The sequence below is a fragment of the Callospermophilus lateralis genome, chromosome 2, assembly GCF_048772815.1.
Source record: "Callospermophilus lateralis isolate mCalLat2 chromosome 2, mCalLat2.hap1, whole genome shotgun sequence".
NCBI lineage: Eukaryota > Metazoa > Chordata > Mammalia > Rodentia > Sciuridae > Callospermophilus > Callospermophilus lateralis.
In genome coordinates this window covers 164,000,681-164,015,815 of record NC_135306.1, presented here as the reverse complement: position 1 = coordinate 164,015,815, position 15,135 = coordinate 164,000,681, and the positions used below count along the sequence as shown (strand labels likewise).

The following is a 15,135-nucleotide window of genomic DNA, read 5'->3' as shown; positions in this document are numbered from 1 at the left end:
AAATGTTTCAACACACCTTTTCTTAATATGAAATTCAAATTATATTTAAACATAAAAATCAAATAAAAATTAAAAATTATTCCATAGATCAAAACACAGTTAAAAATATAAATTCTATGGATAAACTTTGAACACTGTAAAATGAAGGAATTTTCTAAAATTCTTAATATTAACAAACATTTTAAAAAATAAGGTACTCATACAAATAATTATCAACAGATACACACATATCACAAGGGAAAAGCAGATTTTAAATAGACATCAATATTATGATTCACTTTATAAAAACTAAATTTATATAATAAAATAACTTAGAAAATATATACCAAATTTTTTTTAACTTTATTTATTTAATTATTTATTTTTATGTGGCGCTGAGGATTGAACCCAGGGCATCGCACGTGTGAGGCGAACGCTCTACAGCTGAGCCATAACCCTAGCTCCTATACCAAAATCTTAATAGTTGTCAGTTAAATCTAGGTAGGATCAGATTTTCTTTTTAAATCTCCATTTAAAATTTTTCCAAAAATATATTTATAGGTTCATCTGAATATAAAGATAATAAAGTTTCAAAACAGTATTATTTAAACTTACATGAAAATACTTACAAGGAATGTCTCGATAGCCATTTTCTAATGCACGAAAATAGTTCATGAATTGTTGAGTAGGAATTTTAAATATTTCCAATAAGCCAGTGTCTTGAAATAAGGAATACATAACCTAAATGTCAATTAAAATAAAGTTCACTTTAAATACCAGAATTTCTATTTGTAGATCAGTATGTTTTTGTAATTTGCATTTAGGAAAATAAATAATGTGACTGTCTTTAATTTATTAAAAACTTCCAAAAAAATAAGAAAGGAAGACATCACCCTACAGCTCATGAAAACCAAAGAAAGTTTACTATACATATCATAACCCAATTTTTAAATTTTTCCATTCTTCTCTTTGCTCTTTATGTTCCTAATTTAATGAAAAACATTGTGAATTCTTGATAGTCCCAAGTTAAGAAAAAAGTAAAAAAAAATTAATATTAATTGCATTTTTGTCCCTAAAGAATTCAGTGAAATGAACTTACATGTGCTCAACATAATTTGTCCTCATGTTTTTGTATTTCATAAGAAAGATATTAAAGGAATTCATAAGAATTATACTGTGGGACAGTAAATCTGATGCTGTCATGTGAACCCATCAGGTAGAAACTTGAGTCTGGGTAGTAAAATGCAAGTATTTTTCCAAGGTTCTAACATGAAATGAAACAAATGAAACATCTGGCCTTGGGTAAAATACAGGGAAGGCAGGTCGGAAAAAAAAAAAAAAAAAAAATGAAGCTTATGTTCATTAGTTAGAACTACAATGTCACTTTTTACGTTCTTTTCAACCTCAAGAGTCAAGAAAAAGTAAATCTTTATTACTTCTTCAGCCTAAATTAAATCTCATCAATGTAGTAAAATAAGCTATTATTCATGTATATGTAGATGGAATATATAATATATATAACATATAACTATAAAATATATATTTGGGTTTTATGAAAAAATAATTTAATGAACAAAGTCACTGTTGAACTAGTACCTAAACCAATACTATGATTAGATTTTTCTTTTATAAACATTTGAGAAAAAACTAAAAATGTAGAGATTTGAAAAACAAACCTGACTGAGAATTCTTCCTGATTTCTCCCCCATCTTTTCTACAAGCTCAAAAATTTGAAAATTCCAGTTGCTCATCTTTTCTATTAATGAATCATAGTCTTCTACTAAAATCAGGTCCACTGATGTTTCCTCTTTGATCTGTGCATATATGGGTAAAAAATCAATAAAAACTTTACCTCTTATAAATATTGCTAAATCCACATTTAATAAGAACACCTATAACTGAACATATAAAAACAGTAATATCTGTTATAATGGTTATCTCAAATGTATTTTTATCTGAAATTTTATGTTCTTATGGAATGCAACCATAAACATGTCTTTGGACATCAGAAGACTGATTCATGTATACATCACATTTATAAATAAAAATGTCATACTTCTAAATCACTAAACAAATATAAAGTTCACTATTTTAATTTTAGAAGTTGCAAATATCAAAGGGGAAGAAAAAAACTCATCTCATTGTACTGGAATTTATTACTAGAATAAGTTTCCCAAATAAATGAATGGGATTATTTTATTAAAACTTAAATTTTGAACTTTATGAACAAAAAAATTACATTATTATAAAATACTTTATTTTCATCATTTTTAATGACTATGCACATATTGTGTACTCTAAAATATACAATGAAGAAATATCAGAATAAAAATAATGTATCTACATTAAAACTAAGTAAAATATGTTCATTAAATATAAACGCAGTTTGCTGCTCCATGATGGTTTAAAACTAAGTGTTATTTATAATCCAAACATTATTTCAGTTATAGTTACTTCTCAGTAAGAAATTTTAAAACACTATTACATTAAAAATCTTGTTCTTGGTAAAAATTATGAAGCCAGTACTAACTACTATTATATTTCACCTTAACATAATCATATTGAAAGTTTATCTTTTACATTTGGTTGCTGTGCCTCTTCTGTTTGGAGGTTATCACCTTCCAAAAATGATTTTCTGCAATCTCTCTTCTCTGATTCTTCTTCTTGTTGAGTTTCCATAAGGTTGAATGTTTCTTTTGAGAAAATGATATCTTCTTCGCCTTTCAAAAAAAAAAAAACATAGAGTAATAAATAGAAATAAAATTTTCCCTAGCAACTTAGTGAGGCCTTAAGCCTTAGTAACGCCTTATTAGGCCCTGTCTCTAATAAAATATAGAAAAAGGCTGGGGATGTTGCTTGGTGTTTAAGCACCCCTGGGTTCAATCTCTGGTACTGAAAAAAAAAAATTCCCTAAATGTACAGCTTTATAAGAGAAACAGTTATTGGTTAAAAGTATTCAAATAAGGTAAACTATAATGTAAGTTAGTCTAAATTATTTAATCACATTATTAAGTTGTCTTGCTGGAGGCTTCCAAAGTGTTTCTACTAATGACCAGGTTAGGGAGCTACTAACTGACCTGCAACACCAACCTGTGCCATTGGGGTTGAACTTGATCAATATTTGATCTTCCTAGGTTGGCAGTATAGTGAGCAACTCTATCATTTTGTGAATCAAGCCCAGAGGAACCCAACCTACACATGCAGATCACAGTATAAAGTGCAAAACCCGATGCCAACATCTCTGAGTTCTAGATATAAAAACTCTAAAGTTCATAACTACAATATCATGAATTATGAGTTATTCCTTTGCCTATGTAATTAATAACATATGGTATTCTAAGTCATATGGTAAAGGGAAGCCACAATGATATTCATTCACATGTTAAAATATGATCCCATTCATTCTATTTATAATACCCTAAACAGGAAACTTTCCCCAAAGCCACCAATATGTAAATAAATTATGGAATATTCATACAATTTGAACACTACAACATAGGAATGAACTACAACTCTATCAATATTGTTGGTTCTTAAAAATAAAATGTTCAGTGAAGGAAAACAGGAAATAGGTATATATTTTGTGATTATTTTTATGAAGAGTTCAAAAACACATTAAAACTGACACATGTGAATATCAAAAGTCAGGAAAATCATTATCTTAGGAGACATGGCTGGAAGGAGGCATAAAGAGAATTTTAAGGCAATGGTAATATTTAGTTTCTTGATCAGAGTACTAATTGCAGAGTATATTAAAAAATTCATCAAGCTATAAACTCATAATTTGTGTATTTTTCAATATGTAGGGCTTAAGATTTTTATTCGTCTTTATTCTTTTAAGTCAAAAAAAGTTCACAAGACCATTCATTGAAGTTGAATTTCAGAAGAACTAGGCTCAAATACTGATTTTTGTGCTTAATAATGTTTTTTCTCTGTATAATGTAATAACGCCTATCTTATTAGATGTCTCACATAAAAGGTGATCAATATGTGTTAATCAAATCTAAAACCTAACTTACTAAATATATATATATAAAAAATCAGTAACTGATAACCAGAAAGTGTTATTGTTTGGAAAATATGATTTTTTCCAAGTGAAAAACATTTATTTAAAAAAATTATTGGTACATTAGAATTATACACATTAGTGGGATTCATTGTTACATATTCATATATACACATGACATAAATTGGCCAATTTTATTCCCCAGTACCTACCCTTTCTCTCAAAATCTTTTAAGAAATGAATTCTAGAATACAGTAGTCCCCCTCTTATGGTTTAAATGTGAGGTGTCCCCCAAAATCCCATGTGTGAGATAGTGCAAGAAAGTTTAGAGGAAAAATGATTGAGTTATGAGAACCTTAACCCAATCAGTACAGTAAATACACTGAGAGGGATTAACTGAGTAGTAACTATAGACAGATAGGGTATGATGGAGGAAGGTAGGTCACTGGGGGCATGCCTTTGGGTTTGTATTTTGTCCCTGGTGAGTTGAGTCTCTCTCTGCTTCCTGGTGGCCATTTCTGTAGCTGCTTTCTTCCACCACACTCTTTCACCATAATGTTGCCTTACGTTGGGCCCAGAGCAATAGAGCCAGCTGTCTATGGAATGAGATCTTTGAACCCATGAGCACAAATAAATTTTTCCTCCTCTAAAATTCTTTTTGTCAGCAACCAAAAAAAAAAAAAAACCAACTAAAACACCTCCCTTATCTACAGTTTCAATTACCAGTTGTTATCATCTGTGGTCCAAAAATATTAAATGAAAAATTCTATAATAAATAATTTAAAATTGTATTCCCATCTGAAAAGTGATGATATCTGGCACCATCATGCCCAACACATGAATCATCACTTTGTGCAATGTATATATGCTACTTGCCTGTTTGTCACTTAGTATCCATCTCAGTTATCAGATTGATCCTAATGCTCATGTAACTCCTATTTTACTTAAAAATCCCAAAGCAGAAGAGTGGTGATGCTGCCAATTTAATTACAGTAAATTGTAATAATTATTTTACTTTTCATTAATTATTGTTAATCCCTTACTCTGCCTAATTTATAAGTTAAAGCTTATCATAGGAATGCATGTATTGGTGGAGGGGGAAGTGCATTTAGAATTCAGTATGATCTTACATGTCAGGTACAGATGGGGGACTATTATATTCAAGTATTCTTGGTAAGTTAAGGCAGTAACTATGATATTCTAAAATAGCAATTCGTGTAAAAATTGTTAGCATTTAAGGTATATTACATGTTATTTTTAATATCATAACTCCTAACAACCATACCTCACAAATACTAGTAAAAAAAAACTGAGATAAGTATAGAAATTTATTTTACAAAGATATCCATATCATTTTTCTTATTCTATACACTTTTCTAAAATGCATTCTTATCACTCTCCTATCAAGAGAGGATATTTATTTACCAAACCCCTGGAATCTCAACAAACCTCATGGCTACTGTGATTAGAAGTTATGTGGTTTTAATCCTTATGCTTAAGTCTATGATTTATTTTGAGTTACTTTTTGTGCATGCAGTGAGATAAGGGTCCATGTTTTTTGTTTGTTTTTTGGCAAGTGGATATCCCACTGTCCTGGCACCATTTGTTGAAAACACTTATCATTTATTTTTTCCCTTTTGAATTACATTTTGAATCTTGGGGTTCTTTGTCAAAAACCAATTCGCCATAGATGCAAGAATTTTCTTTTGGACATTCTATTCCACTAAACTATAGACTCATCCTTCTGCCAATACTGCCTTTTAAAAAAAAATGTTTTTAGTTGTAGATGGACACAATACCTTTTTTTTTTTAATAGTGAACCCCATGGATATGTACATTTACAAATGTTAATCAAAACCTTTTTTTTAAAATGTATTTTATGTGCTGCTGAGGAATAAACCCAGTGCCTCACATGTGCCAGGCAAGCACTCCACCACTGAACCACAACCCCCAACCCCCCAAAACTATTGTCTTAATTAGTGGCTTTACAATAAGTTTTCAAATCAAATAGTACAAGTCCTCCAACTTTGTTTTTGCTTTTTTTTTCAAATTTGTTCTGACTATTGTAGAACTTCTGAATTAATTACTGATACTGAGGTCATTTGTATTTCTATATGTTTACACCAACTTTTCAATTTCTGTGCCCCCCCCCCCCCGCAAAAAAAAAACCTGCTAGTGAAAGAATTGGAGAACTGTAAAACCCTCAGTGAAAAAGGGAGCTCAGGAATCTGACCTGTCATAATAATCTCCCTTCTCTGCCAAAATCCTCCTGCCCCCCGAAAAATAAGCCTGCCAAAAGTAAATGACCAACTTGGCCCCTGCTAACCCCTATAAAAAACTCAGACCCTCTTGTAGCCTGTTGCCATTTTCCCTCTTGAAATTGTGCCCCTCAGCTGCTTAATAAAACATCACTAATCCATTGAGGTCTGTCTCCCTTTCTTTTTCTTTTTGTATTCTCCTTCATTTGCTTTCAGGTGAAATTTGATAAAAACTGCACTCAACTACTGATCTATTTAGGAGAACTGTTATGCTGTCATGTTAATAATATTTATATATTTTATTTATTTATTTTATATTTATTTATATATTTTTAACATATAAATTTATAAAATTCATAAATTTTATATATTTATTTATTTATTTATTTATATATTAATAATATTCTTTCAGTCCATTACTATAAAATAGCTTTCAACTTTTCTATATAGTCTTTAATTTTTCTCAGCAGTGATATAATTTTCAGTGTATAAATATTTCTGTTAAATTTATTCTACTTTATTCTTTTTTATACTATTATGAATGAAAATGTTTTCTTAGTTTCAATTCATAATGATTTATTTCTAGATTATGGTAATACAATTGATTCATTTTATTTTTTAGTTATAGTTGGACACAATACTTTTATTTCACTTATTTATTTTTATGAGGCTGAGGATCGAACCCAGGGTCTCAAACGTGCGAGGCGAGCACTCTAACACGAAGCCACAACCCTAGCCCAATATAATTGATGTTTGTATATCAATCATGTCTTGTAACTTTGTTCAACTTGTTTATAGGTTCTAGTAGCTTGGAGTGTATTTTCTACACAAAGGACCATATAATCTGTGAATAGGGATACTTTTATTTTCTTCTTTTAAATTCTGGATGGCTTTATTCTTCTTACTCATTTTCTTGGCTCAACCATAAGTACAATGTTGAATAGAAGTGCTGAGACTAAAAATCCTCATCTTGTTATTAATCTTAGAGGGAAAATTATAGTCCATTAAAGATAATGTTAGTTGTGAATATACCCTTCATCAGGATTAGGAACTTCCTAGCTATTAACAGTTCGTTTTATTTCCAAAAAAAAGTATTGGATTTTGTTTAATGTTTTTTCTACGCCTATTGAGATTATTCCTACAGGTTTTTCCATTTATGCTATTACTGTGGTGTATTATAATGATTGATTTCTAAATGTGCAGCCATCCTTACATTCCCGGGATAGCACTTGGTCATAATGTGACCTTTTGTATGGCTGAATTTGCTAGTATTTTGTTAAGAATTTTTGTATCTTCCAATCCAGCAATGGATAGCTAGCCAGATGACATGGAGCCCCAATTTACTCAGGACTGAGGAGATAAACTAAACTGGTGACATTTAAAATTTCAGTTAGGGCTTCTCTAAAATGGCGAATAACTTCCTGAAAGTAAAGCCTAAAGGACTGCTCACCCTCACCTGGAAGACTCCAAAGAAGCTAAGAATGAAGATTGCCCCCTGCCCTGTTATGTCTAGCACATGCTAACTAAATCTGCATATATATATTTCCTACCTTTTGTCCCACTTTGCCCCCTCTTCAGGCCAGCTAAACCTACATATACATATTACCTGGCTTTTTTTTCTATAAATTGTAACTGCTTCTATGGGATCGGCAAGTAAGGCAATCTATCTGCTTCTCCCCTGTTTGATCAAACTGAATAAATAAAGTTAATTTTCTCTTATTTCAAAGGGGAAAAAAAGATTTTGTGTCTATGTGCATAAGAGATATTTATCTGTAGTTTTCTATTTTTGACTTTGATTGTGGTGTGAGGGTAATACCTGTCTCAGAATGAATTGAGAAGTATTCCCTTCTGTTTTTGCTTTATGTTTTATATTTTGGGGGTGGGGAGCGGGCAGGGGGCAGGAGTTGAGTTAGAAGAATTTGTGAAGGACTGTTTTATTTTAACAATATTTAAAATGTAAAAATAAAAAAAAAAAACATTCTGTAACCCCCACGCTGACAGGTGCCATGGAAGCTAAAAGTGGAGACTGCCCCTTCCACAGACCTGTGGGGCACAAGCTAACTAAATCTGCTTATTGTCTTCTACCTCTTCTCTTCTATAAACTTAGCTCACCTTCAGAGATTTTGAAGATGGAATTTTTGAAACTGTAAATTTATTCTATCTTCCGTCAAAGATGCCTTTGAATAAAAACTTATTTTCCTACTAATTTGATTCCACATATATCTGGAACAATGAGTGTTACAGCTAACTCTTCCTTCAGGTGGTACTGATGGCACCCAGTAACACTCTCACATCAGTTATTTATAATTTGTCTTAATAACTCTTCTGGGAAATAGGCAAAAAACATTATAATCTTCATTTTAAAGATGAATAAAATAGGGGCTTGGGATATAACTTAGTGGTAGCATCTGTGAGGCTCTAGGTTTAATTGCTAATACTGAACAGCAACAACAAAATAACCTTAAAGGTTGATAAGTAGAAGTTAAACTCATTCAGTCATCCATTTGAAAAAATATTGTAAGAAATTTCTCTTAAATTCAAATATGTATTACTTATGTAATCTCACCTGATTTTCCACTGTGGCTGTCTGTACCATCCGATTCACATGTTGAAAGATATTTTAGTATTTGATGTCCACAGCTTATAGAATAAAATAGATAAATATATACATGATAAATAAGGTGGAAAGGTTTTTTTACGTAAGTGTAATTAGAAAACCTGCTTAATTTTTAACCAAGATCTCAACTGCAATATATTCTCATATTCTTCTCTCTATATTAACTTAAAAGATTTTAACCTAGAAATACATCTGTGTGCCCTTGAAGGAAATAACATTTTGGAAAGTCAACATTGGAATCAGAAGTAAACCCATATTCTTATCAAAGTAGAAATAAGAGTTAACACCATATGAATTGGATATCAAAGTAGCATATATGAGAAAAATTTTCTATTTACTAATATGATATGATGGGTTGAATATCATAATTCACATCATTTAATTAGAAAATTTATAACAGCACTGAGTGAGAAAAATAGTTCATTTAGAATAAAAACTACCAGATAAATATAGGACACGGTCTTAACCAATACCCAGTTATGATACAGAATTTAAAAAAACTGATAATACTTTACTAAAATAACTTACATTTTGGAACAGAAATAATAAACAATTAGGAAACTTACTTGTTACACAGATTGCTATCAGAATTTCGAAGATGCTGATAAAAATCTGGTACATTGGGTACATTGCCCAGAGATCTATGTAAAATAACATTTGGTTTAGTAAGAAAATCAGCAGTATCAGGAAATTCTATGGGTGATTGATTAGTTACACAACCAGCAGACATCTGTCCATGGCTAGGAGAATTCAAGCTGGGTAAAGCACCTTAAAAATTAAAAGAGAGGAGATAGATGAGCATAAATATATGTGTATGGATTCACTGTATATATTTGTGTTTTTATGAAGACATTTTCCCTTTTTAAAGAAAGGAAAGCATTTGCAGTTTAATGGTAAAATAAATTTCTATGTGGGGCTCAAAGACATTCTACAAATTTAAGCAACAGTTGCCATATTAGTCATTATTAGTGACTATTGAGTAAACAGTCTCTGGGAGAATAGTACACAGTAGCTAAATATTGCGAGCATGACTAAAATAAATATCACGTGGCACAAATTTTCCTAATTCATAATGGTCTTTTATCTTTCATAATTTATAAAAGATATCAGGTTGATTCTCCATATGAAAAAAGACTCTCTACTAAATTTTAATGCTATTTTTTCAATTCAATAATATCCAATTTAATTAAACAACTAAAGTTCTTCACATTTAAACAAACTAAGGATATAATAAAATTATATAGTAATACAATATAATTTTAAAACGTAAAAATAAAAAATTCTGCAACCCCCCAGGCAGATCCGTTTAAATTATACAAATATTTGCAAGTCATTCACTCATTCAACAAATATTGTCCAGGTGTGGTGGCACATGCCTGTAATCCCAACAACTTGGGAGGCTGAGGCAATATGATTGCAAATTCGAAGCCAGCCTCAGCAATTTAGAGAGACTCTTTCTCAAAACCAAAGATAAAAAAAGGTCTAGGGATGTAGCTCACGGGGAAATAACCCCTGGGTTCAATTCCCAGCATCAAAAATAAAAATAGAACAAATATTTGAGAGCCTAACATATGATTAAAATGTGCTGGGTTTCTCAATAGAAAAAAAAAGAAATCAACCCTGCAACTCTATGAACCTACATAGTAGAGAATAGAATATAAATAAGTGCTAAATGCCAAAATAAAGGGAGAAAATAGTATGTGTTTATTCCTGTGGACTTTTCCACAGGAAAGAGACTTGAACTAAGGTAATGTACCTGGAATAGAGATAGGCAAATTTAAAACCTTAGTTGAAAATAAAGATCCAAATAATGTGTGATGCAGAGAAGAAAGCAAATAACAATCTACCGTATTTTTTGACGTACAGGTAAACATTTCACAGATGTGTGTGATGATATGAACTTGGCTAGGTTACAGTGCCTGGTTATTTGAATAAACACTACTTTACATGTTGGTTTGAAGATATTTTTTCAATGTGATTAACATTTAAATCAGCAGACTCCAGAAAAGCAGATTAACTTCCATAATGTGAGTAGGCCTCATCCAACTGGATGAAGGCCTAAGATCTCCCAAAGAGGAAGAATTTTGCCTCCTGACAGTCTAACAAGAGTACAACATTAGCACCTGTTAAAATTTCCAGTCTTCTAGTCTGTCCTGAGAATTCCAGAATTACCAGCCTTCAGAAATTGAGAACCAATCTTTAAAATAAATATTCACTCTTTGTTTAATCTCTCTCCATATATATCTATATTGTCATCTATATAGATATTATATACACACATGTATATATCTTTATCCTTTGCTAATCTGATGGTAAGTAGAAGGGGACTGTGCTATCACTTTTTAATTTTCTTATCACTAATAAGGTGAAGCACTTTTCAGGTATACACATCATTGTACATTTCTTTTCTGAAGTGCTTGTTCAATTCTTCTGCTCATTTTTCTAATGGGTTGTTTTGACAGACTCTAAGGTAGACCTATTGATTCCTGCCCCTGATTTTGATTACAGGAAAGACCTATGACTTCCTCTTGTGTAAACTGAAGGATGATGGGATATCACTGTCATGATTATGGTAGTTTATGGACTCATCTTGCTAGCAGACTCAATTTAGAGATCAGTCTCTAAAGTGACTCATCTTGCTTGCTTGACACTCTTGCTGGCTCCATGAAGGAGCCACAGTGACCCTGTGATAAGGAACTGTGGGCAGACTCTAGGAGTTGAAGATGGCCTCCAGCAAATAGCAATCAAGAAGGCAAACCTGTTGAGAACCCATAACCAAAGGAAATGAATTATGACCACTATCTAAGTGAGCCTGGAATTTGATTCATTCCAGCTGAGATCAACTGGACTGGGTCCACACATTGAATATAGCCTTACAGCATATTATGCAGAGAGGGCTTAACTCAACTGTGTGAGAACTCAACTCAGCTGCATAAGGACTCCTAATGTACAAAACTGCTACATTTTTGGTAATCTGATATGCAGCAATAAAAAAATCCCATCACTGACTTACTTATATAACTTAATTCCAGTTCTTTCTCAGATATTATGAAAGTTTTTTCAGTTCTTTCTATATGAATGTTTATTCATTTTTATACTCAAAGTTATCCATATATTCCTATATGGTTAGTATTTTTTGAGTCTGGCTAAGGAAATTTTGCCTTACTCTAAAGTCATTAATTACAACAGTACTGCACATTTTTCATTAGAAAATTAGGTAATTGATGACTTTTGATGTAGTGGTAAATGGTGTTTTAAAATTTTATTTTCTCATAGTAGAGAATGCAACATTTTTTCTATGTCCAACAACTCTGAAAAACTTATTATTTATGTTACTTTTTTTTTTTAGATTTGTCTAGATTTTCTACACACACACACACACACACACACACACACACACACAAAAGAAAATCACCTGAAAATAAAGAAAAGGATTCACATCTTCCCTCCCAATATTTATTGTTTTTTATATCTTTGTCTTATTTTAATTCATTGTCTAGAAACTCCAGGATAATGTTGGATACAAGTATTGATACTGGGTAACTTTATTATGTTTCCAAAGTCAGAAGGAAAGTGTTTCATCTTTAAGTATTAAGTTTGCCATACAATTCTGGTAGATAATATTTACCAGATAAAAAAATGCTCCTTTTATCCCCAGCACCACACACAAAAAGTGCTCCTTTTACAATTTTTATAATGTTTTTAATTTTGATGACTCCAATTTAGCAATATTTTCATTCAGACTGTGCTTTTGATGTCATTACAAAAAAAAAACCAACACTATTCAAAATCCAAAGTCACAGATATATTCTCCTGTTTTATTCTATGAGTTTTGTAGTTTTAGTTTCCCCCAATAGGATCCACTAAATTGAATATACTTGTACCAGCATCATATTCTCTTTATTATTGCATCTTTGTAGTAAGTTTTAAAATTTGGAAGTGTGAGTCCTGTAATTTTTTTTCATTTTTATTAAAAAACTGTTTTGGATATTCTGGGAACCTTGCATTTCCATTTGAATTTTAGCATCAGATTTTCAGTTTTTATAAAGAAGCCAATCCAAATTTTGTTAAGGATTATATTATATGAGAAGTATATGTTACACATGGTGAAATGGTTATCACAATCAAATTAACTAATATATCACAATCAAATTAACTAATATATCCATTATCACACATAGTTAATCAAGTTAATCATTTTGTGTGTGTATGTTCTGAGAATAGTTAAAATTTTTTTATTTCATTTTTTCCAAGATATTTCATTAGATTAATAATCTGGTTGGCAATTTTTATTCCTCCAACATTTTAAATGTGTCATTCTTTGTGTCTGACTTCCATTATTGCTGTTGAAAAGGTCATTGTTAGCTTTGCATATTGTTTGTTGAAAAATAACCTTTTCCAAGTATGTTTTAAAATTTTTTCTTTTTATATCTATAATTCTGGAATTTGATTGATAAACCTAGCTGTAATTTTCTCAGTATTGAGCCTTCTTCGGTTCACTGAGCTTTATGAATCTGTTGGTTAATTAGTTTTACAAAATTATTCTGAGCTAAACATCTCTCTTCTTCTGCAACTTCATTCACAGATATATGAGACTTCTGACTATGTCCCATATGTCTCTCACACTTGGTTTTGTCATTTATGTATTTTTTTCCTGTCTGTGCTTCAGTGTGGAGACATATATACACACACATACACATACATACACACACACACACATGTATTTATATAGATATGTATATATGTGTGTATTTTTTTTTTGTAACAGGAGCTCTTAACCACTGAGCTACAACCCCAGCACTTTTTAATATTTTATTTAGAGATAGGGTCTCACTAAGTTGCTTAAGCCCTCATTAAGTTGCTGAGGCTGACTTTAAACATAATCCTCCTGCCATAGCCTCTAGAAATGCTGAGATTACTTAGGTTGATAAAACAGTTCTGTATTTTAATCTTTGATTTCCTAGTGCCTTTCATGCCTGGTTCATTGTAGATGTTCAAAATGTGCTTACTGAATGAATCAGCAATTGGTCAACTACTAGCCACCCAAATTGCTTACTTGTGTTAATTTACATAAAACAGTATTCAAGATTAGATATAACATGGAGTGAAAAAAATTTATACTACCATATATTTTGAGAACTCCCATATTTAATTATAAAGACTGATTTCTAAGCCAGATTCATCACATACATCTGTAGTTCCAACTACGTGGAAGGCTGAGACAGGAGGATCTCTTGGACATAGGAGTCCAAGGCCAGCCTATGCCACATAGTAAAACCCTATCTTAAAAAAAAAAAAAATTTTTTTAATTTTAAAAGAATAATTTCTTACCAGCTCTTTTCAGACCCACATGGTGAGTCAATGATATAGAAGATGACCTTTGTTTTGGGATTGTCAGTAGATTCGAACTAAAAGGCCCATTTAGATAGCATCCATGACTAAAAAGGAAAGATAACAGATTAAGAATTGTAAAATAATTTAATTATTTTCCTTTTCTTTTCTCGGTGGTCTTTAATTCAGTTAACAAATATCTACTTACACATTTAGACCCTAGTCCTATATCTAGTGCCTAAGATCCAAAGCAATAGTTGGTATATTTTTTTCTGTTAAAGGACAAGATAATAAATTGTTGACTGGAGGCTATAAGTTCTGTACTCAACTCTGCCATGGTAGTACAAAAGCATCCACAAACAATAATAAATGAATTGGTATGGCTGTGTTTCAATAAAATTTTCTTTACAAAAATAGGTTGGGGGGCTGGGGATGTGGCTCAAGCGGTAGTACGCTCGCCTGGCATGCGTGCAGCCCGGGTTCGATCCTCAGCACCACATACAAACAAAGATGTTGTGTCCGCCAAAAACAAAAAATAAATATTAAAATTTTCTCTCTCTCTCTCTCTTTAAAAAAAAAAATTGGTTAGGGATCAGAATAGGTCTGGAAAATAGAGTCTGATGATCCCTGGCCTCACAGATTAACATTATCACCTGCAGAACTTCTTAAAACACAGATCACTGGTCCCATCTCCAGGATTTCTGATTCAGTAGGTCTGGGATAGGGCTAAAGAATTTCCTTTTCTAACAAGTTCTTAGATAATGTTTGTATTGATGGTTCAAAGACTTCATTGAGAATCAATATCTAAAATATAACTTTTCATCATTTTCTATTCCCCTTTCTCACAGATAATGACTACCTTTATCTCAGTAATTCCCTTTAACTGAAATATTTACCATAGGTTTTAGGAGAGTTATGAAAAATAATAATCACAGTATACTAGT

The 15,135-nt window shown here is 31.4% G+C and overlaps 1 protein-coding gene across 1 annotated transcript in view; it reads right to left on the bottom strand.

The window, feature by feature from the left end:
- Nucleotides 1-15,135, bottom strand: part of Pde3b (phosphodiesterase 3B) — a 182,360-nt gene that overhangs the window by 37,715 nt on the left and 129,510 nt on the right. The window contains exons 5-10 of the mRNA XM_076846918.2: nt 14,192-14,298; nt 9,427-9,628; nt 8,810-8,883; nt 2,560-2,699; nt 1,656-1,793; nt 609-720 (exon numbers count right to left, since the gene is read on the bottom strand). Of these exons, the coding sequence (XP_076703033.2) occupies nt 609-720; nt 1,656-1,793; nt 2,560-2,699; nt 8,810-8,883; nt 9,427-9,628; nt 14,192-14,298 (773 nt within the window). The remainder of the gene's footprint in view (nt 1-608; nt 721-1,655; nt 1,794-2,559; nt 2,700-8,809; nt 8,884-9,426; nt 9,629-14,191; nt 14,299-15,135) is intronic.